At 38.0% G+C, this 27,373-nt stretch overlaps 1 protein-coding gene across 1 annotated transcript in view; it reads left to right on the top strand.

The window, feature by feature from the left end:
- The window catches only part of csmd3b (CUB and Sushi multiple domains 3b), a 507,791-nt gene that overhangs the window by 421,868 nt on the left and 58,550 nt on the right, over positions 1-27,373 (top strand). The window contains exons 44-53 of the mRNA XM_073858336.1: positions 3,683-3,828; positions 11,320-11,400; positions 11,778-11,891; positions 14,632-14,821; positions 15,295-15,440; positions 21,225-21,413; positions 22,717-22,902; positions 23,465-23,659; positions 23,756-23,929; positions 25,278-25,451. Of these exons, the coding sequence (XP_073714437.1) occupies positions 3,683-3,828; positions 11,320-11,400; positions 11,778-11,891; positions 14,632-14,821; positions 15,295-15,440; positions 21,225-21,413; positions 22,717-22,902; positions 23,465-23,659; positions 23,756-23,929; positions 25,278-25,451 (1,595 nt within the window). The remainder of the gene's footprint in view (positions 1-3,682; positions 3,829-11,319; positions 11,401-11,777; positions 11,892-14,631; positions 14,822-15,294; positions 15,441-21,224; positions 21,414-22,716; positions 22,903-23,464; positions 23,660-23,755; positions 23,930-25,277; positions 25,452-27,373) is intronic.

The following is a 27,373-nucleotide window of genomic DNA, read 5'->3' as shown; positions in this document are numbered from 1 at the left end:
ACTGAGGGAATGGTGCACGACCATTCAAAAACATGACTGGGGTTCTAACGGTACAAAGCTTAATGCAAATGGGTGAAGTTTCCCTTTAAGTATTTATATTTATATATAATATATATTATACATAAATTTACAAATGTAAATACACATGTAAACATATACATGCATGTGTGTGCATTTATTTATACAAATTATTATAAACAGTGTAAGTAAACAAAAACTTTTATTCTGCTATAGTTTCATTGCGATTAATTGTTATGCATCGCTAATTATTACCTCAAAGATACATATTGTTACCAAATGTATACATATGTACTTAAATGGTACATTTATAGGACCTTTTAAAAGGGTACCGCCCCAGTGACAACTAGAGACCATTTTTGACTTTTTTTTCTGACAGTGTATGGGCTCTCATCTCATTTGTTTTTTCTGGTCTCTCTAGAATTTACTCACTGTGCAACCAGTTAGCATAAACATTTATACAGTTTAGATTATAGACTTTGTAGACTAAAAAAGGCTGGGTTATTTTCTATCCAGCGTTCAGTCAAAAAGGGATGAACCCAACCTAAGCGTGCCGCACAAGCCCTGAAAAGTAAGCCAAAACGTCTCGATCGCCACCCAGTGACTGGTCCCAGTATAGGTCATAAACCCCGCCTCCCCCATGTTATTCAATGGGACTTGAGACCAAACAATTTAATTACACTTTTAATGATCTTTTTCCGAAGCTGGTTTCTGTCATTTACTGTAGTTTTTATCATGCTGATGTAAATTCAAGTGTTTGTTTTTAAAATAAGTTTGCTTTTAGTTAGTTATTTAATGCTATAAAAACAGTGGTGTCACGTCATGATTGACAGCTGTGATATGCGCCTTCTGCGAGAGCGAGGGCGGGGCTTTGATTTTGCGGCTTTACTTCCTGCTCACTCAGAGCCGGCGCCAGACCATAACTAACAGGGGGGCACGTGGCTTCCAACGGGGGGCACGCAATTAGCAACAATAACTTGCAAAAACAAGGCATTAAAACAACAAATACAGTGCAAGCACACACTCATATAATACAACTGGTACATACTGTCAGCTCATTTCCCGTATAAGGTGCTGAAGATCACAAACTATGCGCAGAAGTTAAACTATTTTGAACTTTGAGCGCAAGCTGCTGAAGCCGGCGTGTACGAACATTAAACTTCCTTAAAACAGTGTCCTGTAGATTTGAAAATTCCACCTCGACCTCTAATCTCCAAGTTTGAGCCAATGGGTGTTTGCATGAAGTCAGATAGATTAGGCAGTGCTGGTTCGTTCTAAATGTTCTAATATCCATATTTTACACGATCCATAAAATGCAGCGAAAAAGCACGTTGCTAGTATCAAGTCACATTAATATACTAAAGACGTAAAGACGCATGAGACGCCGCAATACAACCAATCAGAGAAACTGGTCTATTTTAATTAAAGAAAACATATATCAACTATATTTTCCTCATTTGATTAAAAGCCAAGAAACATTCAATGTTTAATTTATTTTGATTATTCTTGATATATATTAAATTAATAAAAAACTGTGTAGGGGGGCACAACAACCTGTTTGGGGGGGCACGGCCCGCGAATGCCCCCCCTTGACGCCGGCCCTGTGCTCACTACTGCGCAGGACTTGTCCCGAAATCGCTACTGCGCATACTCGAGACCCAATCTTTTTTTACAGTCTATGACCCAACCGCTGGGTTAAATTAACCCATAAAATGTTTAGATTTGACCCAGCATTGGATTAAAACAGCCCAGCATTTTGTGTTGAAACATCCAGTAAAGGTTAAATTAGAACCCAACAGTTTGCATTTGGCTCTTTTTCACCCAATGCTGGATTGAAAAGAAAAATGAAAAGTTTTTTATTTATTTAATAGTGTTCAGATAACGTTTGAGTACTGATACTTAGGTATACAACTTTCAACAAGACTAAAAAAACACATTGTTTAAATATATAGTATACATATCTCTAGTTTGTTATATTGTGTTTAATTTGAGTGCTTGCAAGCTTTTGTAATATTTGACTACCCTGTTGAGATTTTTCTGCGTTAACTTCCCTTCTGAGATTCGTCTTGCCAACATTTCACGAGAAGATTCTGCTAATTGGAAAACTTCACTTTATTTGCTTTCTATGGTTACTGGTTGGTCTCCTAATGGAAATTAAGCCCATTTGCTTTGGTGTCTTAGATACACACGTTAGACTCTAAAGGGAATGTGTCTTTAAAAAGCCAAATTCTTTAGGGGTTTAGCAGCCGCGCTATAATCACATTAGTAAGGAAGAGTTAGACAACAATTTAGATTTTATACTTAAAGTTCTTTGAGAAAAAAGTCACTAAATGAATCTCCCAGGCATTAGAGTTGGAGCGAATATATTTTTGTAACACTTTTGAAGCTATTGATGTATATAACCTACCGACGGATTTCTGAGAGAAATATAAAGTACAGTTAACCAGGATTTGTGTCCTCACAAGCCAGTTGGCTCTTTGGAGCAGCAGAAGCTTTTGAATAATTGTCCTTAGTATTGTTGTGACACCACGTTGCAGGGGACACGAAATAATGCATTGAATGAAACCCAGGATGGATCCAGAAATTTATGTCGTCTGCACACTTTTCATATCAGTGCTTACTCTTGTTCAAGAATAAATCCAGATGGTGCATATATTTATTAATGTCTCCAGCACACCCTGCACTCAATACACTTTTAATGCATTTTCAGTGCAGACAGAGGTTATAATATTATTGCCGTTTTGGTGGTTGCTTTGACTTAAGGTTAAATTTACTGTACGCTGTTCATTGCAAGGGTTCAATCTGTCTGAAACATGATTGGCGGACTAGCCTTTCTCGTTCCATCTTTGGGTGGTACTTCCTGCTCATATAGTGACCATCTCATGTATCATAGGCGACCTAGATAAAACATTGTCCTCTGGTTCATTAATCCAAGCCTTTCGTTCAAATACAAAACGAAGACTTTAGCACAAAAACAGCAGTGCATTTTTGCAGTGCTGGCCAAAAGAAGGATACCAAAGGAAGAACACTTAATAAACTATGCGACATAGAGAAATAAATCTATTTTGGAAAGATGCTTCTCGCTTTTCCTTTAAGTCAATAATAGGAAAAATATTGCTGTCCTCACTTAAATTCTCATTTTAGACACTGTGACTGGTAAAAGAAGCACTCAGCAATAAACTGAGGATCACTCTTCTGCTATGGAGCACATTGTTTATTTGCCTTGTGTGTAATTGTATTGTCATTATTTTTGCTGGGCCACTAGGTTAAAGTCCAATTTTATAAATGGTGGTTTATAAAAGCAAGCTTACTGTAAATAATAAACTACATGGGAGATCTGTTTCAAGCTATAAAATCTTTGAATTTATTCGATCTCAGTTTAATTGCATATTCAAGTTGGATAAAGGTATAAGCTTACTAGCTAGGGGTAATTTTTGAGGTAATTCTCTAAAAATGAATTGCAAATTTGGATAGATAAAGTAAGAGGCGTGAAAACAAGCTGAAAAGAATGACTTAATTTCCTATCAAAATGGTGCAACTAAATTGCAGGTGGTTAGTAAATAATATGCTGCTTTTCGTACCTGTGCATATATTTGTAAATTGGTCCATAATGATGCATATCAGTGACAATATAAATGAATCTTATGAATGTACTGTTTTGCAGGGATGGTCCAGACCAGAGTTCACCGCAGATCGGTCAGTTCAGTGGTAACACAGCACTAGAGTCGGTCTACAGCACCTCCAATCAGATCCTCATCAAGTTTCATAGCGACTTCAGTGGAAGTGGATTCTTTGTGCTTAGTTACCATGGTAAGAGCCTCCGCACATTCGCCTGCATTGGTCCACTTTGCCACTCGAGTAGTCTCTGCTACATAAATAAATCTTACCAGTTTTCATTACCGTACATTAATTAATGCATTTGGCAGAAAAGCAACTTGCAGTGTATTTGCTATACATTTATATTATTATGTGTGTTGCCTAGGAATCGAACCAACCACCTTTGTGCTACTAACACATGTTGTACCAACTGAGCTACAGGAATACAGTTACTAATTCAGTTATGGCCAGATCCATTACTTGAATTGTTAATGCAAACTGGTTTAATAAACAAACCATTTAGGCTTTTCTTCCTTTGCATTTTGAGATTTGAGTCTTTTATCTGTTTATGTCAGATGGGTTCTATGTCAGTGAGTTTCATATTTACTGTATAAAAAGCACATACTTTACAAAAATTATTGGTTGGGTTTGCTAAATATTGGTTCTAAATTGTGTAAGATGCTTTAAAATCGCAAAACCCGAGATAACGGTTAGATAATTGCTGGTGTCATTGCCGTGTCGTTTCAAATTTGCTCACATATTTTCACAGACACATGCGGTTAGTTTCTGATGCACGAGCACTCAGTCTGGACTGCATTTACACTGATTATATTGATGTTGGGCTGCTGAGCAGTGTTTATGGTTTATGGGCTTTCGTATTGATCCACGGCCAATGTCAGCTGTCAGTCAGAGCGTAAAGACTCATTGAGGAAAAATGACTGTTTCAGGCTGTAGATCACGACAACGGTCCCATAAAACACATTCAAGTGGTGTTCTCAGACTGACAATGAGTTTCTTTTAAAGAATTTGAAATGTTTGTCTTTGCAAATAAAGTCATGCATACACTAAGACATGCATTCTTTAGCTATAGGTAAAACCTACTACTGTAGGTATAAAAATGCAGCCTTTCTTACACTTTAAAAATGGGACTAAATAGCACTATAAGTGGTTCACTGGCTTTTAATCATAGGGGAACCACTTAACCTGCTATATAGCAACTATGTACAGCACCACTTTTGGTTCTATGGTTTTACATAAGTGTTACATACACTGTAAACTTTGATGCTTAATGTAATTGAATATATTAAGTAGTGTAAACTTAATTTGATGAAGAAAATTAAGTTCCTGTAACATTCAACCCTACTGAAAAATCCAGCTAAGACCAGCGTAAGCTGGTGAGCTGGTTTTAGCTGGTCTCCCAGCTTGGTTTTAGCTGGTATTCCTGGTGTAGCAAGCTGGTCTAGCTGTGTTTTGGTCACTTTTTAAGCTGGTCTAGCTGTGTTTTGGTCACTTTTTAAGACCAGCTGACCCCCCAGCTTGCCAGGCTTGGAGGACCTGCTTAGACCAGCTACTGCCACCTTATACCAGATAAAACCAGCTACCAGCTTATGCTGGTCTTTGCTGGATTTTTCAGTAGGGAAGTTAGTCCAACTTAAAGCTACTGACCATAGCACATTTTCTTTTGTTTTAATAACTTTGTCAGTCAAACTCAAAAGTTTAATGTGTACGTAACCAAATATGTTTAAGTTGGTATGGAGTTTGACCAGAGAGTTTGGTCAGAAAGTTTTTGTTTCTCCCGGGTAGGCGTAGATTATTATGCAAAGTGTTTGTATCTACATAGATAGAGACAGGCAGAAGATTCAAACTACATGACGACTCGTTTCAGTGATTCAGAGTTGACTCCTTACTTTAGAATCCAATAACTATTAATCGTGCACTTTTTGGTTTAACTACTTTGCACATCGTTTACATTGATGGACAGCTACATGATACACTGCAATACAGGTAATATTCGATTTTGGATCTGTGTGGCTCTTTTAAGTGGTTCCTATATAATTATGAGCCAGTGAACGATTTTTAGCCCCCATTTAAATCGTGTAGCCTGAAAAAACATGGCAAACATAGGAAAAATGTTGCTGATATAAAAGGAGCAGGTGGGATATAGATTTCCCAGAGTCTAGTACATTTGCAAGTTCACTAGTTTAAGCTCTTAAAAACATGTTTACTGTTTTAAATTAGGGTGTAAATTTGTGTGTTGGCGGATGTGAAGTTAAAAACTCATTGTGAGCTTTATAACAACTTTTGTGCTGTAAACCATATAGTTTTATCACTTTTTTCAAGTTCCCGTGCCGGTTTTTGTATTGCATTGCAGATTATTCCTTTTCCGTCTGTGGTTATTTCAGACTATGAGTGCGTGCATGACATAGCGAATGAATCGTCTATATTTATTCAGATTTACCTTGGGAATATACCCCGTTCCATCATAATGAGTTAAGCTTTGATTGTTTAATTCGGAGTAAATGGAACGCTGCGTCTGAAGGACAACTTTATTATGACTGCTTTGGTATGAATTAGTAAAAATGACCAGCCAATAAATGGAAATATTCATCTAGTATTTATTATGTTATCTAATCATATTACGCCTCTGTCAGTTCTGGCAATCTGTTCTCTGATGTTGCATCCTCAAGTGTTTTAAGCCAATCTAGCTAAAGCAGCTTAGGCAGGAATCAACAGAATATCATTATGAGCTCGGAATGGGCTCTCAAATGCAGAGATCATTCCACTCAAATTCACTCAGGTTTATTAGTGGGACTTTACTCAATATTCCTCCCAGACACCAAGGACATCAAAGAGGCATCTGTGCGTTAGCGAAGCACCAGGCTGTCCAATTTTAAAGACTTAACTCCAGTCTCATTCTAATGGCTTTCAGAAACACACATGCTATTTAGTTCCACTTCCCAGATCCACTGATTTGTCAAAGGAAAACTGCATAAACTGTATAAACTTGGAGCAAGATATACAAAACAGTTGGTAGTGCCATGTGCAGTATTACTTTTTTTGTCTTATTTCTCCACCAACAAGTCTAACCAGGCGTTTAAATATTGCTGTGCCATATATAAATCAAGTCATTGGCTGTTTTGTGTCTGAAATTATAGTGGACGTTATTGAATTATTTTTCAATCCCATAATGCACTGCAACAATGAGTGTACAACCAATGTAGAGGCGTCAATTTCTTTTTCCGCCAGTGGGTGCTTGGCACAACGTCCTGCAATGCTTAGGTTGCTTAGCAACAGCAGACGCTACAAGTGCATCCAAGCACTTTGGAAAGGAGGAAAGTGCCGCGGTTTTAGACGCGAATTAAATTTTTTTTTTAATAACAGTTATTTGGTCATATCTGCCGTTTTTCTGTGGTTGTCCAGCCATCAGCGCCTAGGCACTCAACGGCTAGCTTCTTCCCCTTAACTGTGAAGCGCGTGCCAAATTAACTCCCACATTTCGACACTTAGGGCCTTATTTTAACGATCTAAGCGCATTGTCTAATGCGCAAGGTCTAAACAGGCATGTCCGATTCCACTTTTGCCAATTTAACAACTGGAAAAATGGTTTATGCGCCAAGCGCACAGCCTAAAAGGGTTGTTCATATTCTCATAATGAGTAATGGGTGTGTTTTGGGCATAACATGCAATAAACCAATGAGAGTCTCAGCTCTCATCCCCTTTAAAAGCCAGTTTCGCCTGGTGCCATGCCTAATCCCTATTTAGAAAGTGGAATTTGTAAACTGAAGAACTAAGTGGAGGAAGAAGACCAACAGTTTAAGAATAATAATAAAAAATTGTGTTGTTTTCATATTATCAAATTTTTTTTATTAAAACCTTTAAAAGCCGTATTCTTTCAGTCATAGAAGTATAAATAGCAGGCTTTGCTGTAAATGTATTGATATCCTACATAATCTCATAAAATAATTTGCAAATATGCAAGAAAAGGTTTGTACTCTTTATTTGTAACAAACAAGAGATAAAGAATTTACAAATGTGCGGAGAGCTGTTTCAGCACTCGGACCGCGCCGTGAGTGTTTTTTAAAAGCATAACTTAAATGTTTCTCATCTCACCATATCCACAGGTACAGAGTCATCATATACAATAAATACGTAGGGTAGCATTTAAAAAACATTTAAAAATAGATGCATTTGTTTAAAGCAAAGCATTTATTTACTTACCAGGCTACAGGTGAAGCAGTTTTTACGCCCTCTAACGTCTCATAATTGGTCCTCATTTATGTCTAATAGACTCAATAATAATCTTTTACATTTAAATCCTTTAATTTTTCATATTTTAAAGCGTGTTTGTGCTGCTGCGCATCCATGTGTGTGATAAGCAAACCCGCATTGTTGTCCCGTTTATGGGCATATATTACTAAAGTGCTCATTAAATAACAAAAACAATATTGCACCATTGAATTTAGACTTTAGACCAGGTTTTTGTTGATCAGTAGTCTATTTTAGTTGCCTCAAAATAGCAACCCGACAACAATGCGCCTGAACACACCTCATTTTCAGACCAGAACGCCCATGGGCGCAAAATTTGGTGCAAATGCATTTGCTATTTAAACAACGTGGCGCTAAACATGAAAATGATCATTGCGCCTGGTTGAAACTAGCAAAAGACACTTGCGTCGCGCATTGCGCTGCTGTGTCCAAATTCACTCACTTGTTTTCATTCACGTATTCATGTGGACTATATTAGCAAACTACTGTACTGTAGGGAATAGTGGATGAAGGTATGGGGGCTATTTTGGACACAACCATTGTCTTTTTTTCAGCACAGTTACGCCCTCATGCTTTATAGAATAAGTTAATTACAGATTGCATCTTATTCACAAAATTCTGTACAAAAAGTGCTATTTGCTTTCAACAATGAACGTTGCACTATTAGAACAAGCAAAAAGCTGACGGTAAAATTACTTTTATTTAAAGAGTTTGTTTTCTATTGAGCATGGCAACAACAGCCATGCATGTAAATTACATTCAGCACAGATTTTCTAGGTCTGTACGTATACCGTTATCTTGTTTGCATAGACTGAGTCAGCCTCTAAAACAATGCAGACAGCGCATAAACAGCACTATCAGCACAAAAGCAATTCATTCTTGATAAATCCTCCTTGGTTTGTTTGTTTGTATTGTTTTGTTTGGTTTTAATTATGCACATCATCTGTTTTTCTCCAGTAAAGTTTCTTCTTTTGGAGCTTAATGACTTTAGTAACATGGCTTTTGATCAGATTTTCTACCCTCAGCATTCTGTCCCTTTCGTTGCCGTTCCATTTTGGCCCCCAAAACACAACGTTGATCTCAACTCAATCCGAGAAGGAGCCACATGCTAATTAGCTTTTTTTTCAGTCCTGTCTTTTAAACCTAAACTTGGCTCACCATTAGGCAAGAGAAGACAAAGCCAGTGTCTTCTGTCTTCATTTATCAGCTCCTGATGTCTTCAAGACTGAGAGCTCAAAGGTCTCTGATATCCATCTTAATCGTCCTGAATTCTTGACAATTACAGCTTCATGTCAAACCTCAAATCAGCTCTTCTGCTTTGAGGTCCTGTTGCGTTCACGGATTTCATTAACACCAGAATAATTAAAGTGCCAATTACTCAGTACATAGCTACTCAGTAATTATCATCAACACTCACAGTTATCTATATATTTGCATGGGAAAGGGTGCAGTGTTGTTATACTCACAAAACAAATCCATTACTCATGCAGTCCAGATTGGGATAATGTTCAGTTAATTCCCTCTCTTCTTAAGTGATTCGCTCATTATGTAAGTCGGCTGTTTGTGTTTTGTTCTTAGCGATTGTAACAACCGTGGCATGTTCACTTGCTAGGTAGTGTGTCGGCTGTAAATGTGTATGTAAGAGATGTTAAGGAATGATAAAGCTCAGTTTTGATAATGCTGAATAGTGGGATTATGGGATAGTGGGGCTTCAGAGCCTTGGACTGCTTAGGGTCTTTAAAGTCATTTACAAGAAAACCCCATTTTTATCACAGAAAACAATTATTTCTAAAACCTCTGGCCAAAGTGGAGATTTCTGATAACACTGGTTATGTGTTGCTGTCTCAACTGGGAGAAACAGGGTTTTAGGTTCTCAAACGTCACATTATGCGCCAGAAAATGCTTAACGTCTTGTGAGCGCTGTTTTGAAAGGAACAGGAAGTCGCTCGGGTTATTCGTTGGTGTCGATTCTGAGGATTTTGATTGGCTTGCATGGATTTATTCCTCTCCCTACACTGCCGCCCATAGGTTTGGCATAGTTATTATGGCGCTTGACGGTGTATTAATGTGGATTGATGTAAATGACAAGTTTTTTGAAAATTATTTTGTGTGCACGATGTTATTATTGAAAACGGAGGCGGGAACATATTTGTTTCTCTAAATACTTGGCTATGTGTAAATGTGTCTGTGACGTCACCCATAGGTTTCTGAAGATCATTTTTGAAGCCAATAGTAGGCGGTGCCTGCTGCACCTTCTTGGCCACTCCTCAATGCTAGCACCCAAGGATATCTGGCGGGACGTGGGTGAAGCTTAGGTGGCTGGTTGCTGAAACCACGCCCACCTAACTCGACTCTAGTGACAGCAGTGGCTGTTCAACCTTCAATCAAGTGGCCACGCCCTTAATTATGCAGAACTTTAAGGCTTAAAGGGGCCATGGCACAAGACTTTTTTAAGATGTCAAATAAATCTTTGGTGTTTTAGCTCAAAATACCATATAGATAATTTATTATAGCATGTTAAAATCGCCACTTTGCAGGTGTGAGCAAAAATGTGCTGTTTTGGGTGTGTCCTTTATAATGCAAATAAGCGGATGAAGTGCAAACACTGATCACAATGATGGTGGTTTTTTGCAATTGAAATTTAATTTTTTTCTCTCTCTCTCTTTTTCTCTGCACTAAATGGCAGTGCTGTGATTGGATAGTGCAGATTAAGGGGTGGTATTATTCTAATAAGAGCTCCTTATGACATCACAAGGAGAGACAAATTTCAACGACCTATTTTTTCATGTGCTTGTTTTTCACATTTTCTAGGTTAATAGAAGCACTGGGGACCCAATCATAGCACTTAAACATGGAAAAAGTCAGATTTTCATGCCATGGCCCCTTTAATATAATTTAAACTGATGAGTTACTAAAAAATCACCCCCCTCACAGTTGTCATTAAGGGCAAAATTAACTATATAGATCAAAAACACTTTTTGTACCAGGCTGTAAAAATATTATTTTTCTGCTCTGAAGTTGGGCATTTTAAAATGGGGGATATGGGAATTGAATCCCTTTTAGAGCCTGCCTCTAGTGGCCAGTCAATGAATTGCAGTTTAAATTACTTCCGTTTTCGCTTAATAATAGAGACCGGAAGGTTGCTTCTTGAGTAAACTACACACACAGATGCTCGGTTGCTTTTAGTAGCATTTCAACATTTGCAACTGTCACACAGGCTCCATGCAATGTATTAAAGGTATTGCGGAGGATTTTCTTTTTCCGGGTGGATCATCAAGACTATTGGTCCTCCTAGTTGTCAATCAGGAGTGTTGCGCAATTGCATTTTTTTAAAAAGTAGAGAAGGCGGTTGTTTTCTAAAATTCGAGAAAATCCTCCGCTATACCTTTAAGTCTCTGAAATCTAAGTCTTTGTAATTTCATCTTTCCTTCTTTGCAGCCTACCAGCTACGGGTCTGCCAGCCTCCACCTGAGGTGTCAAACGCAGATATCCTGATGGAAGACAATGAGTTAGAGATAGGTAAAAAATCACTGCACTGCACATAAAAAGTAAATGTCTACGTTTAAACAAGCCATGTTGCTTAGACACAGACATAGCATAGGAACGCTTCTCTAAGAACACACCAACGTGTCACGCATTCAACGTTCTTCAGATTGATTATTTTCAGATAGGTGCTAAGCTGGATGTTGGTGTTGTCAATTTTCAAGCAATTTATTAGACCCGGCTGCATACGCCGCTGTTTTACACTTCAATTATCAACTCATTCAAGTAAAGATTAAAATATATATCGCCACATATCTGCCATCTATTTCTATTAAAGGCATGTGGGTTAGCTGTCCCACCAAATTAGACAGATGCTTAATCATCACAACCCTCTCTCTCGTTCTCCTTTTCAGGTGATATTATCCGGTATCGATGTCACCCCGGATTTACCCTGGTGGGCAGCGAAATTTTAACATGCAGGCTGGGGGAGAGGCTACAGATGGACGGACATCCACCTTCCTGCCAAGGTAGGCGTTCATTTTAACGTCATATGCCACAGCTTTCATTTTATTTTCATATCAGGATTATGCGGCTTACACATCTCTTTTAACACGCTGGTACTGCACAACACGGCACAAAGTAAGGGTTAAAGGTTTCAATGTGCATGTTGCCATAGAAACGACCAGCCTCCGCTCAAAAGTAAATCACAAGTTATCGAAAAAGCGAGACTATGAGCTGAAATCACTCAGACAAGTATCATATATGTAATGGAGGATAAAATGTGATCAAAAGCCATATTGCTCATAGGCCATGAGAGCTCAGTCATTCCCCATCACCGTCCCTTCCCTCAGTTTCTGCGCTGGTGAGCGATGCGTTTCTCACCGAGTTTACTGGCTCAGACAGCTGCTGCCATTAATCTTTCATGGCTCCATCCTTCTCTCAGCTTTCCCATGAGAGAGCACTCACTTTGTTAGAATTTGTCCTATGCTTAGTTTCAGGAAAGTGCCTGGAAACGGTAGTTCAATCATTTGTCATGCACATTAAATCAGAGAGGAATAAACAAACTGAGTCCTCGTGAAGTGTTTTTGCAGAGTATAAAACATTTCAGGCTGACTTGATGAAAAATTGTGGCTTTATTTTTTGAAAGCATAAATGTGAGAGTGTCATAGCCCCCTATAAAGTTTTTTTAAGAGATATATGGTGCCAACAAACCAACTGTTGGTTTTCTACTTTACTTTAAAATAGAAGTCACTTTTATTCATACATTTAGAGAAATCTACACCGTTTTGAAAGCATTAAAAGCATTTTATCAAAAAGATAGATTTAGGTTTCAAGTTCTAAGAGAGTTTATGTATTGAACAGTTGTGTCATTAAACTGAAGGACTGAAGAAGTGTTTAGATCAGTATACAGCGGCAGCACAGTTTTTGGACATTTAAGCCACCATTCAAAATGTATAAATCTCTTTGCATTATACAACACACTTTCAAAATATAGACTATTTACTTAAATAAGTTAAAAATAAGTATTACACAGTATTGTTCACAATGAGACTCCGAGTTTCCCGCAGAAAATGTATTAGTTAAGGTGGTAGGGTTGGGTAGGTGGTCATGGCTGGGGGGCGTGGCAATCAAAGGGGCGGGGGGTACGCGCATGATGAAAATGAAAATATTTTTATTTAAAACACTCCAATAAAACTTAATTTTGAAGAAACTATGACAGAATATGAACACATACTAGATTATTAATTAATTAAATGTTTTTAGCAGATACCTTTAAACGAAAATACCTGCGTGATGAAGTTAAACTAAAGGGTTAATAAACACAAACTGAAGCAGAGGTTGTAGAACGTCTGGCGAATGATGATAGATAGCGCGAACAACGTGAGCAGCAGCGCTCAACAATTATATCGAATCAACAGGCACTTGCAACCTAGCTAGCAGGTTGCTCAAACAACAAAAATCACCAGCTAACTTACTTTTAATTTGCAAGAACTGTAAACTAATACAATAACAGGCTTAAATAAACCCAAAACATAAGTCCACTTACAGTTCTCATGGACACGCGTTTTATCAACTGGCTATCTTCCAGACAGTTGACGGACCATTTTGGCCGCGTGGCGTCCGTGCACGCTCGCGGTGTGAAGCGCGTACGCGCTATTCTCCGAGATGTTTTATCAACTGGCTACTAGTTATCCTCCAGACAGTGAAGGACAACGTCTTCCTCTCATTTGGCAGTGTGGCGTGCATGCCTGCTCACGGTGTGAAGCGCGTACGCGCTATTCTCCGAGATGCACTTGACCGCCTTTTGTGCAGCGAATTTTTTTGGACAACCTAGTTAAGGCAGTGGGGTTTCCCAGCTTAGGCGGGCCGCCCGAACTGCAAAGTGCTGCGGGAAACCCTGAGACTGCATAGTTGTAAGACTTTGTACATGTCTGGGAGAAATAAACTCCACTTGTGGTTACAGTGAATAAACCCTAATTGCAAAAAATGTGACACTAGCTGGGTTTCCATCACCCTGATTTAATTCGCATTTTGAAGTATTGCATAAGAAACAAGAGATCGAAACACTATTTTTTGAATAAAAATCCCTGGAAAAAAGTTTTTATGCTCGCTTGAGGTGGTTTTTGACATGCGAAAAAGAGTCAATTGGAATAACATTTGCAGAATTAATTCTGGCGAAGCGAACATTAAACCCATGTGACTGATCGTCTAGCTGTATCAGCTGTCATTGTCTTTCCCATATATGGGGCTCGACGTCATCGCAATGCCCTTGATGCTAGTGCCTTCATCAAAAATTCTGCATTTCTTTTTCTGTGAACAGCATTCAGTTTGGCAATTACAAGCTGCACTGCTAGTAAATGTATTACTTGCCAAATCGTAACTAAATGCCGTCCTTTCTCCATTTTCTAAGCATGCTTTGTTTTATTTACTGTTGGTTACTAGGTTACCAATATCACCGCCATTCGCTCTAACGTGATGGAAACGCACCTAATTCCCATTTGTTTGTCTCTTTTTTTTTGTGGATTTTAAAAAGATTTGATTCATGATTCAATTGAAGCCCCGCTACTGTCTCATAATCTAATTTTTAGATTAGGGGCATCAAAGTTTGATTTCACATTAATTTTAATCTTTGACCTTACTCAGTCAATATTTAAGATATTCCTGTGTAATATTTGTAGTGTTCCCAGATCTCTAATCTCTTTATAGATAGATGCTCTGTATATAATGAATACACAATATAATATGTGTTTTTTTTATTTTCCACAGTGCAATGCCCTGCTCATGATGTACGATTTGATTCATCTGGGGTGATTCTGAGCCCAGGATACCCAGACAGTTATCCCAATCTACAGATGTGTTCGTGGAGCATCAACGTGGAGAAGGGTTACAATATCACCCTCTATTTTGAGTTTTTCCAAACTGAGAAAGAATACGACATTCTGGAAGTCTTTGATGGTAGATGTTTTCTCATTTGCATGCTGTAATATTGTAAGTTTTTATGAATAGTACAACATGAGCTGATTGCAGGTCCCAGAATTTAAATTATGCAAGTGGCAAACCAAACAGTACAAAATGAATTAAAAAAGCAAAACAGTGGACCTCTAAGTATTGCATTTAAAAAAAATTCTCTCTCTCAATGACTGTAGAATAAAAAACCAGCAACTCATTTTTGGGTCACAACTTATCAGTCGAGAACCACTTGTCGATATTCTGCGAGTCGTCCCCATTCATCGCCAAAAGACACTCATTATTAACGCTTTGTCTGCTTTGGCTGCTTTCAAGATATTTCCCAAAAGAAATGTGAAGAGCGACGTTGAATTGTGTTCCCCTTAAGCGTCAACCTACTTTCATGAGTTTCATCTTTTCTGACATGTGTAATTTGATGTAACAGTACTCCTGAAAATTGTCTCATACTTTTTCATTTGATGGACCCACAATTCACAGTCAGACACTGGCCACACTGAGCGGTGACCTCCCCGGACCCTTCAACATAACCACCACCGGCCACCAGCTGCTCCTGCGATGGTCAGCCGACCACGGCACCAATAAGAGGGGGTTTCGTATCCGCTATGTCGGTGAGTATCAAAGTATGTATCCACTTAAATCTTTTTATTGCTTGCACGATTTCCTTCTCCCGTGTTGAATTTGTGTACGTATGCATGTTGTGGGCTGCGAAAGAGTGAGTGTGTTTGTGGGTAGTTGATATAAGAATATCTACTTCACTATTTTAAGCAAAGGTCATTAAGCTGTTTTTAATTATTAATCATGCAGCTTTTAACCTGATAATAATTTAGATGAATGTTTAAATAAACTAGTACAAGCAGAAAAACATCAAAGATTTTTCATACAAGCTTTAACTTTTTTTGATGTAGGTGGAGAAAATTACATTTTATTGCATCAACTACCCATCTATGTATACTTTAAAGTCAAAGTTGAGTATGCGTATGTGCATGTGAGTGCATGTGTTCGTGCCGATTACGTTTTTTTGTGTAAAAGTGACTGTGTCTGTTAAACTTCGACATGCAGTACATGATGGATTTTGTCTTCTACGCCCAAGAGAGAAGTACACACTTCCTTACTGCAAAGTGTAGCTTATGTATGTTTGACAGCTGACCTCTGCAGCTGAGGTCATGCGCTTTAAAGTTTCTTGGAAAATCATACTGACACAAGAGGAAGCTGAGACCCACTAGCTCAGTAATGCAATGTGTAGTGATACTACAGTTACTACTGTGGATATCAGACTTACCTGGGGACTTCAAATACACATATTGCTCCTCGTCTCAAAATTCACTTGTGTGTGTGTGGTCGGCAGTAGCAGAGGGCTTTCGGTGGTCACTTAAGGATGCCTTTCCCTAGTGGTGGTTTTAGTGATAAATGACTGCTTTTAAGAAAGATGGACTGAAATGCAGCAATCACATGGCCACTACCAACTCTAAATCTAGTAACAGGGATCTTACAAGTATAATATATCTGACTATATGTATATGTTTGAAAAGCATGTCTTATAATGTAAGTTTTTTAGCATGGTATTACATTGATAGACCATACATTTTGGAAATATACCTATAGTACAAATCGTAGCAAGACCAAGAAAGTTAACTTTGTCATATTAATTGATTATGGAATTAATACAAGATGATTATACAAAATTTTATTGGAAACTTTGAATTTGTTTATCAACCTCCTAAACAATATTTAAAGAGATTGGTTCCAAAACGCAATAAATCCATTTTGACTAATTTCGGTAAAAAAAAAATTCTATGCCAAGAAAGTGACAAGATGAAAACCACTATTTTCTGTTACAAATTCTTAAGGAGATCACACACCGGCCGCGCAGCTCAGCGCCGCGCCGTTCTAAAAAAAATCGAACACATTGTTTTCTATGAGTATACGCACACCGGCGCTGCCAGGTGGCGCCTGTCCGCACCACCCAGCTTTGACTCAGGAAGTTGCTCAAATCCCTGTCGCGCCACACAGCGCCACTCACATAGTTTAACATTAAATAAATTCATATTTGTCCCAAATCATTAACGGTTAACATTGGCTGCTAACGTATATTTTGCATTTTGAAGTAGACGCTATCTGACGAAGCTATTTAATGTGCACTTCTGGTTTACGATACCTTCGAGTTGTCCTAGACGAGACTCGACACGGCGCGATGCTGAGCTGCGCGGCCGGTGTGCGACCCCCTTTACATAGCATCTTTAGGTTATAATAACATAAAAAAATCAATTCATAATTTGATTTTCAAAGATTTATTATAAAAACTGATAATTTTTTTCTGCAAAATGCAATAAATCTATTGAATCAATATATAAATGTGCATTCATCTTTGCCATGTAATATTCATTTAGTTGGCTAGTGGTATACACTGATGAAATAAAAAAAATTAATGGCATTAATCAAAACACTTACTTTATCATATTAAGAACACTGTCATTGCTGCTGTCATCCTTGGGACGTCGTCGCTGAATTTTTTTGACAGCGATCAGCTGTAAAATGTTTTGGTCCTGCTCGATTTTTGTTGACTTCAAGTAAAATAATGGAAAGTTTTTCATAAGATCCCACAATGTGTAAGCATGACAGAAGCTTGATGCTGTCGTGTGAGAACAAACAACAGCCAGCATTTTTCCTTCACCGGAGTGCCTCTTGCGTAAATTATTCGATTTTGATGGCTTACGTTTCTTCCCCTCCACAGAAAACCACCACAGGTTTATCAATGCCATCAAGAGTATTATTAGTAGATGAGGAAAACTAGGATTCCATGTGTATTCCATGCCGCCATTGTTGTTTACAATGCATAGAATGATGGGATTTGTTGAGTGGATTTATTGCATTCTGCAGATAAGGAAGACTGCCGTTTATCGCATTTAAAAAAGAAAAAAAAGGAGAAAAGATGACAGAATTACACAGCGGATATCGGATTTTGCATAAAATAAAGAATTTACTTTTTAATACTGACCAGATGTAATACTGATTTGGGCTGTAACTCATTTATTTTAAAGAAGGCGTTTATTGCGTTTTGGAACCAAATTCTTCATTTATAGGTCACAGTTTTGTTGTAAATTCCACTAACCCTTCCTGTCTCCTATATTTTATTGTGAATTGTATTTGTGGTAGTGTGCGTATCAACTACCGCTTGAAGACAACTGGATCACCAGTTACCCATTTGCTTGTATGCAAATTTAAACCTTTTGGAGTCTTAAATTGATCCTTTAGAGTAGTGTTTCTCAATCCTGGTCCTCAAGGAACCCCTCCCAGAAAGTTTTAGATGTCTCCTTATCTTAAACATCTGAACCAACTCATCAACCTCCTTCCAGAATGTCTCCCTAACAAGTTAATGAGTAAAATCAGGTGTGTTAATTAAGAAGACATCTAAAACGTTCTGGGAGGGGGTCCAGGGTTGAGAAACACTGCTTTAGAGTCTCCAGATGACCTTTTAAATCAGAATATTTTGGGCAAATATTTCAAAAACTGCAACCAAATTGTGACCGGTTGTAAGCAGTTAAGCTTTCAGTTGTTCAGAATTCCCCATGTGTCCAAGTTTTTCCTTACAGTGAGTATCTTTCTGTCTGTGCTTAGAAGCTTAGTTCCAGCAAATTTTCTAAACTGCCTTTCCATCAAAGAGTCTGAGTCTTTCCACGAGGGCCATTACTGCCTGAGGGCACCAAGCACCGCTGAGCTTCACTTTGCTTTTCTATCTCAAGCCCTAAACTCAGAATTACTTATTGTTTGACCCACACAAATCCTGACTGAACTTGCATTCAACCCCATATGAATTTAGTAGCAGTAAAAACTACTCTCTGACCTGCCCTTTTCTGTTTAATATGAGCTTTTGTGTCCCTTTTTTGATAAGAATGAGGTTATGTTAGGCTGCCCTTGCGACAACCTTTGAACCGAGATGAAATGCAAGCTGACATCCCACGTTCCCACAGCTTTTAGGCTTTAGCATCCTGTCAGTTGTTTTCTTCTTCTGAAATCAGTTATGAATTTCTTGTTCATTTCAATAGTTAGAATAAGAGAATTTCCACTTTTGCAGGTTAACACTTTGTTTTTAGTTCTAAGGCTGAGCAGTCTTTTGTGAGACTTGAAAAGACCAAGCATAAGGTTATGAAAGGGTCTTCCTGTTTGTGGAGTTTATTTTTGGTTTCTGTCAAGGTTTGTTGCTGAGTTTGATTGACATGGTTTTTGATGTGTGTGCGTGTGTTTGGTTTCCATCGGAGTGTGTGACTTACAGTGCCTTCAGAAAGTATTCAGTCTCTTTATAGTTGGATCCTGTTACACTGTCAGTTTTTAAACATTGAAATATTTTATCCTTCTTCCCTTCATCATATATCACTTCAGTCCAGAATGACTCATTCTAGAATAGCAACTTTCCTCTATACTCATTCCCTTGGGTTGTTGCTATGTGCTTTGGATCATTTGAGGTCTTAGCACTAAATGCACATCGCTGGCATGGCTAATTAATACGGATGGTCATTTTAGATTTTTCCTCATCCTTTTTTTACAGTAATTTCTCATAAAGCATGATGAGATATATATTTAAATACACATAAGATAAAACATAAATTTGACTTTGCAAACAGTAGATTATTAGAAATGGACATTATATACTTTCTGAACGCGGTGTACAGTACATGCATGTCATGTCTTTACATTTTATTATTGAACTTAAAAGAGTGAATTTTTCCCATTATTAAAGGGACACTTTTTTGAAAATATTCTCATTTTCCAGCTCCCCTGGAGTTAAACTTTTGATTTTTACTGTTTTGGAATCCATGCAGCTGATCTCCGGGTCTGGCGGTACCACTTTTAGCATAGCTTAGCATAACCTATTCAATCAGAATAGAACATTAGCATCGCGCTAAACAATAACCAAAGAGTTTCTATATTTTTCCTATTTAAGACTTGACTCTTCTGTAGTTACATCATTTATTAAGACAGACGGAAAATTAAAAGTAGCTATTTTCTAGACAGATATGTCTAGGAACTATACTCTCATCCTGGCGTAATAATCAAGGACTTTGCTGCCGTAACATGGCTGCAGGAGGCGCAATGATATTACGCAATGCTCGAAAAGAATTCCCTGCTATTGAAAGTTACCAAGGGGACTATTTTCGGCTGCTGTGTAATATCATTGCGCCTGTTGCAGCCATGTTACGACAGCAAAGTCCTTGATTATTACGCCAGAATGAGAGTATAATTCCTAGTCATGTCGGCCTAGAAAATCTCAACTTTTAATTTTCCGTCGATCTTAGTACACGATGTAACTACAGAAGAGTCAAGTTTTAAATAGAAAAAATATAAAAACTCTTTAGTTATTTTTAGCACTATGCTAATGGTCTAATCAGATTCAATGGATTGTGCTAAGCTATGCTAAAAGTGGTACCAGCGATCGGCTTACTGGATTCCAAAATGATAAAACGATAAAAAATTGAATGTTAAACTCTAGGGGAGCTGGAAAATGAGCATATTTTTTAAAAAGTGGAGTGTCCCTTTAAGCAGTGTTGAAGTCGAGCCGAGACCAAGTCCACTTTGACACTCGACACTCGATCTCTGGTCTTGGTCTTAACTAAGACTCGAGTTGGATTTGACTACAACACTGGTATTTAGTTATAGTAGTTTAATATTATAATTGTTTGATGTACTTAAGAATTAAAATATGCATGATATTGCATGATAAATGCAGCTAAGATTTTAAATAAGCATTTGAAATTATTTAGTTGCCTTTGTTTACAGTCCATTAAAATAGATTTACGCCTTAGTTTGAAAAATGTTAATGTTAAATAAAAAAGTGAAATGAACTTTGACTGGAGAACGGCTGCAATAAAATTAATTTATTATAGCATTTACAAAAGTTGCAGACGTAAAGTCTACTTTATATAAATTCCTGGAGGACATATGCTGGCACCATATCTGATAACTTTCCAGTTTAAAATCCTAAGTGATATTTCTGTCACACCTTCTGCCCTATAACTTTCAATTTGCTAAAATTTACTGGGTGAAAAAGTAATAAATCAGATATTGTGACCTTTTCACAAATGATAAAATATTCATCTCCAAAAAATCAGATCTGGCCTAGAAAATAGTCCTTCCAGAAACACCATGCTCGATGAGGCACATAGGAGTTTTACTTTCAGAATTATTATAAGCAGAAAGAAAAATGATTGCTTAACAGACATATAACCTGATCTCTTCAGCCTTAAAAATGCTATTAATTTGTGTTCTTAAGGCTTTTTTAAACTCCTATGTGCTTGAATGTGCTCTGTCACAGTGCTCTGATCAAGGTTTCGATTAAGGAACTGATGGGGTCCTGTATCTGTATGTCTGTCTGTCTCTCTGTCTGTCTGTCTATACAGCGTTATACTGCAGCACCCCAGATTCTCCCGTCCATGGTTTCATAAGCAGCCAGACAGGAGGACACTTAAACAGTCTGGTACGCTGGGCATGTGACCGTGGATACCGGCTTATTGGAAAGGGCACTGCTGTTTGCAAGAAGACGCCATTCGGCTTCAATGCCTGGGACGCCCCTGTTCCTGCTTGTCAAGGTAAGATCCAGAAGATGGGCAAGTGACTAATCTTGAGAATGTGCCATTCATAATAATTCACCTGCTTCCTATCTGTGCACTAATGCACCGAACTGACCTCTGCTCCGTCAGAGAATCACAGACTTTACTATTCCTGATATAAGCTTTTTAATTGTGAGGTTATTGTTTCCCTACTAATAGCTGTGATTGGTTTTGAGCTTTAGCATTGCTGACTGCACATAGACTCTTGAACCTCTTTGTTTCTTAAATGCACCAGTGGGTGCTGCTCGATAAATCTAGAGGGCCCCGACAGAGCCATGATTCACACTTAGTGTCATCGCAAAGTATGGCGCTTTGATAAATATTACGTTCCTGTGCTGCTTGCATAAGGAAAAAAAACTTGAAGCAAGGTGCGTTGTTCCATTGGCTGGTTTTGCAGAGCTGACAATATGTATACTTGGTCAACAGAAAATCTATTAAAGGGGACATATCATGAAAATCTGGCTTTTTTCATGTTTAAGTGCTATAATTGGGTCCCCAGTGCTTTTATCAACCTAGAAAATGCGAAAAAGATCAACTCAGTAACTTTGTTTTGGTAAACCATTCTCCACAAGCATGTGAAAAAATAGGTGATTGAAATTTGGCTCCCCTTGTGATGTCAGAATACCGCCACTTAATCTGCACTATCCAATCACGCCACTGCCATTTAGGACAGATATCAGCTCATTTGCATGTTAAAGGACACACCCAAAACGGCACATTTTTTGCTCACACCTACAATGTAATTTAATATGGTATAATAAATGATCTTTATGATATTTTGAGCTTAAACTTCACATACATACTCTGGGGACACCAAAGATTTATGTGCCATCTGTAAAAAGTCTTGTGAAATGTTCCCTTTAATGCTTTGAGTGCTTATTTATTGTTTATTCTGTATTGGCATTATGTGCAGGTAAGTATTGACTTTTAAATCGGTCAAAGCAGGGACCAACACCCTATTAATGCCAATTGTTACGAAATATAACATATGTGTGTAAATATAGTGTTTCAATTCATTTTTGTGGCCTTTTGTTTATTGATTTTCATTTTCATCCTAAGCATAGTTTTGACCTTTAACAGAGACGTGTCTACAAGTACCCAAATGCAGTTTCAATTACTCCTTTGAAAACCAGCCATTTGAAAAACCAATTCTCAGTGCTTTAATGGCAAAATGTTCTGATCAAGTAATAAGCAATGATGGGAGATTTTTTAATTTTAATTATATTTTAAAGTTCTGATGACTTAACGCCCCATATGCCTGTTTCATTTTCACACCCATAAGCTGTCTCCTGTGGGTTGCCCAAGGCTCCCGTGAACGGTGGAGTGCTTGCCATGGATTACTCGGTGGGTACACGGGTGACCTACTTCTGCAATGATGGTTACCGACTGTCATCCAAAGAGTTGAACAGCGCTGTGTGCCAACCCGACGGCACCTGGAGCAACCACAACAAGGTCCCTCGCTGCTCAGGTACGGTGGCCACCTACACAAAGAGCTTCTGCATCAAAACGCTTTAGGGATGACCCTTGCAACCATCTACTTCAGCATTCATTTATTTATAAGTGTCCTTGTCTCTTTCAAAACATTGGCTTTGTTATAAAACGATTGAGTGATCTTTTTTCCCAACCCGATAATTTATAAATATAATACGAATTTTTATGCTTATTAAGTGTATTGCTACATTAAGTTTAGCAACATGTAAAAACGCATGTATTCGTATAACGCACGGTGCCTATGTAGAGGTTTCCAGTCACATGTAAGGTTGTAATGCAGTGCGGATCCTGATTCAGCAAACAACGTATACCAAAGCAGATCACTAGTTTTTGGAATGGAGCCATAACCATATATCTTTGCACAAAAAGTTTTTGTGTTGAGGGAAATGGCATTTAAATGTATTGTGGCCTGGAGCTTAGCAGATAACCGAGTTAAGTGTTAATTGTGCTGGCAAATTGAATGTTACGTGATGTGACACGGTGCTTCTGGACATCAGCATGGTTCTCAATATTGGACATTGTGTGCATTCGTTCCACAGTTGTGGTTTGCCCAAGCATCGGGTCTTTCTCACTCGAACACGGACGATGGCGTATTGTTAATGGATCGCATTATGAGTACAGGACCAAAATCATCTTCACCTGCGATCCTGGCTATTACCGCCTCGGTCCCGCCCACATTCAGTGCATGGCTAACGGTGCGTGGAGCTGGAAAAATGAGAGGCCGCACTGCCAAAGTAAGGAAAATGTGTGATTCAACCCACCAGCTGCTCGACTGTGTAAGTCAAATGTGTTAACCTGCCAAATCGTCCTGTTTTGTCTTAAATCTACAGTCATTTCATGTGGGAATCTGGCCATGCCGCCCAGTGGGAAGAAAATTGGAACTCAGACCACCTTTGGTGCTACAGCCATATTTACATGTGACAATGCTTATATGCTGGTGGGTTCGACTGTGAGAGAATGTCTATCGTCCGGTCTGTGGAGTGGAACAGAGACACGCTGTTTAGGTAATGTGCTGTACACTCACTGCTGCTTTATGCATCTGTTGTGTCAGGCAATTTGGGTCTGTTAAACTTGATTTTTCAACCTTGTTACGTATTGCAGAATGTAGATAGATCATATGCAAGGCTTTGTTTCTTGCAATGTACTATTTTTAATTACAGTTTTATATAAAGAGTTCAAATGCAAAACCCCAAAAACTGCATCTGACGTTTTCTTGTACATTTGCATTTTTTATCAGGCTCTTATGTTTAGTTTCAGTAATTTCACTTTATCACCAATGAAAATGTCATTTCATTGGTTATTTCATAGTAATGTAACAGATTTGACTGTCTTTAGCTGCAAAACCCTCTAAGTGCATGCAAGCTTTTTCTAAAAACAATCCACTTCTTTGGACAAAGCATAGAAAACAATTGCAAAATCAATAAAGATACAACTAAACACTGCAAATGATGAAAGTGTACAAAATAAAGAAACTGAACCACACATAAGCTGGCGCTGTGGTCCATGTGACTGCCACATATGGGTTGTATTCAGGTCCAAGGAACCCTAAGTTCAATGTGATCCATGATTCTTTTTCACATTGTTATACATTTAATTCATCTTTCATGCACTTAGAGGACAAGTGCACAAAGTCAGTTTGGCGTTTAGCGGATTCTGACAAAAAATTAATGTGGCGTTTAGCAGATTCTGATTACAAAGTGGTATTTCTGTATAGCAGGAGGCCGGGATTAAGCTCATTTGAAGCAAAGGTATTTGGTGAACATATAATACGTGTCAAAAACATACATTCAATATCATTATTTCATTTTTGACGTAGGTGGCATTTAGGGACTTTTGCATCTGAGCTCTACCGTTCAAACGCTTTGAAACACATGTTTCTCATGAAGTGTGTGTTTAATTGTTTGTTAGCAGTTTGTATAAATGTCTTTCGTTAGACAACAAAAAATGTATTATACATTTTTTGAAATAGATAACTTGGAACAAAATAATGAAGTAAATGCCAATAAATGCCCATAAAAGATAGGAATTCAGTATTGTTTAAAACTTTTGAATGTTTCTGAACTCTTGAATGTGTCTCATGCTACATGTTCATCAAGTTTCTGTCCAGATTGGGAAAATATTATTGAAACCATACTTGGTACTTCCTCGTATGTTTGCTAAAGTGAGTAATTTTTTGCTGTGGATCACAGGCTGTTTTGTTTATTTACTTAATTTATACATTAAGACATCACTCAGTGCCTTTCTTATAACACGTAATTACTGCAGGCATGAGGCAGTTAATGTCTCTAAAAGCATTGGATGTTAATATTTCACAGTATCTCTGTATCATCTAGCTCGATCTTCTCTTTCCAGCTGGCCACTGTGGTGTGCCCGAGCAGATAGTCAATGGTCAGGTGATTGGAGAGAACTTCGGCTACAGGGACACTGTGGTGTACCAGTGTATCTCTGGCTTCCGCCTCATCGGTTCCTCTGTGCGCATCTGCCAACAAGATCACAACTGGTCCGGACAGCTGCCCATCTGCGTTCGTGAGTTTGGGTCTCTCTCTCGTTCTCTCTCTATCTCTCTCTTTTGCAGACAAGCTGTGGGAAATGACTGAATCCATAAGTGGATTATTTCAGACATAACACACCTAATTCAGGCCAATGTACCATATTTTGAGTAAAGAAATCAACGTTGGTGCATATTTACTAGGAAAAAAGATGTGCAATTAGTGCGCGTTTATGCTCTAAAAAAGTTTCAACTCACGATTAACCAAACCATTGGGTTTAAATTATCATTTGCTGGATGTTTCAAACCCATGTTTGGGTCACATATGGGCATTTTCTAGGTTAATTTAACCTAACATTAGGGTTTATCCATATTTCACCCAAACTCATACTTTTTATAGTATATATTTAAAAAATAATGCTGGCTGAAAGTAAGTGTGTCCTGGGTAAACAACTTTCAAGTTTCCACATCTGACAGATTCAAACTTGATTTCAATTTCATATTATAATTGAAGAAAGACCCATATATATGTATTTGTAGTCGAAATGTAACATACATTTAGAATTTGGTGCCTATTTGACCGAGAAAAGGGGTGTTTGTAGTCTCACACCCTCAACAAAGATATTGGACTTCCTGCTTTCAATGATGCAAAATGATGACTTTTACATCATTGAAAAATGGAAGTGCAACACTGAAATCTGTATTTCTCCTGTCTCAGCGGCAACTGAGGAAATTATGCATGACCATTCAAAAACATGACTGGGGTTCTAACTATACAAAACTAAATGCAAATTGGTGACGTGTCCCTTTAATAACATGTTTAATTTAAAAAAATAATTAAAAAACACTGGTAAAACATCCACTTATGTTTGTGGTCTTACCAATATTTGAAGTAATAAGACAGTAACACCACAAACAAATTAGCATAAATCAAGTATTTTCTAAAATAGAGGCTGCCATCATGGTGATTTCAAAGTTAGGGGACATTTAGGAAATATTCATAAGTATGTATTTACCAAAATTTTTATTAAAATATGTAAAATCTGCAAGTTATAAACATACACCACAGACACTAATAAAGTGTGACACATTAAATTGTTCAGAAATTTAGCCAACTTTAAGAAAATTAATAAGTAAGTGCACTCACCATGCACCCCTCAGATCAACCAGCACCTGCAATGACCTTTACACAAGTAAGTACTGTATTTCAAATAGATTTCCTCCTTTTCTTAAAGGGGTGACATCTATTGTTGTAACACCACAGATATAAAAAAAATCAGAAATATTACAATATATATATATATATATATATCTGAGTAACACCTGAGTAAGGGGCAGTTCACATTTCACTGCTAAAATCGCGCAGAAAACGCGACCGCTGGTTGGTTCTTATCACATGACCTGCGATGTGCTTGCGGCATCCTGAAAAGTTGGAATGTTTTTAACTCGATGCGGTGCAGACGGGCCTGAAAAAATGAGCGCGTTGTAACGCGTGCGCGCCGCGACTGTGTCGCTTCCTACATTTCAAATAACAAACTTGAGCGCAAAAGACGCAAATGTGAATCACCCCTAAGCTGATCCCAAACTGATCGCATTTAAATCCGATTACGCATTATCCTCGCCACGGAGGGCGCGGCTCATGGTTACGTAGCAACGAAAGACGTGCAAACACCCGAGCGCTTTGAAAAGAATAAAGCAGTGCCTTAAACAGCTCCTTAAATGTTTACATCAGTAATTAACCATAAAAATCGTATTATGCTATATTTTGACAGCAGATTCGGGCTGAAGAGATGGGGAGGGTGGGCAGCAAATGGTTTGAGACCACTGAATTAGCATATTATGTCATTAGTTTAGCACATCTTACTATTGCAGTTTATAATACTGCCATATCTGGATTGTGGAAAATAACTCTATAACTAACAAGCTTAAGGGTAAAGGACATCATGACACATTCAGACCT

Source organism: Misgurnus anguillicaudatus, chromosome 20 (assembly GCF_027580225.2).
Source record: "Misgurnus anguillicaudatus chromosome 20, ASM2758022v2, whole genome shotgun sequence".
Taxonomy (NCBI): Eukaryota; Metazoa; Chordata; class Actinopteri; order Cypriniformes; family Cobitidae; genus Misgurnus; species Misgurnus anguillicaudatus.
This window is presented reverse-complemented; position numbering and strand designations above follow the sequence as displayed.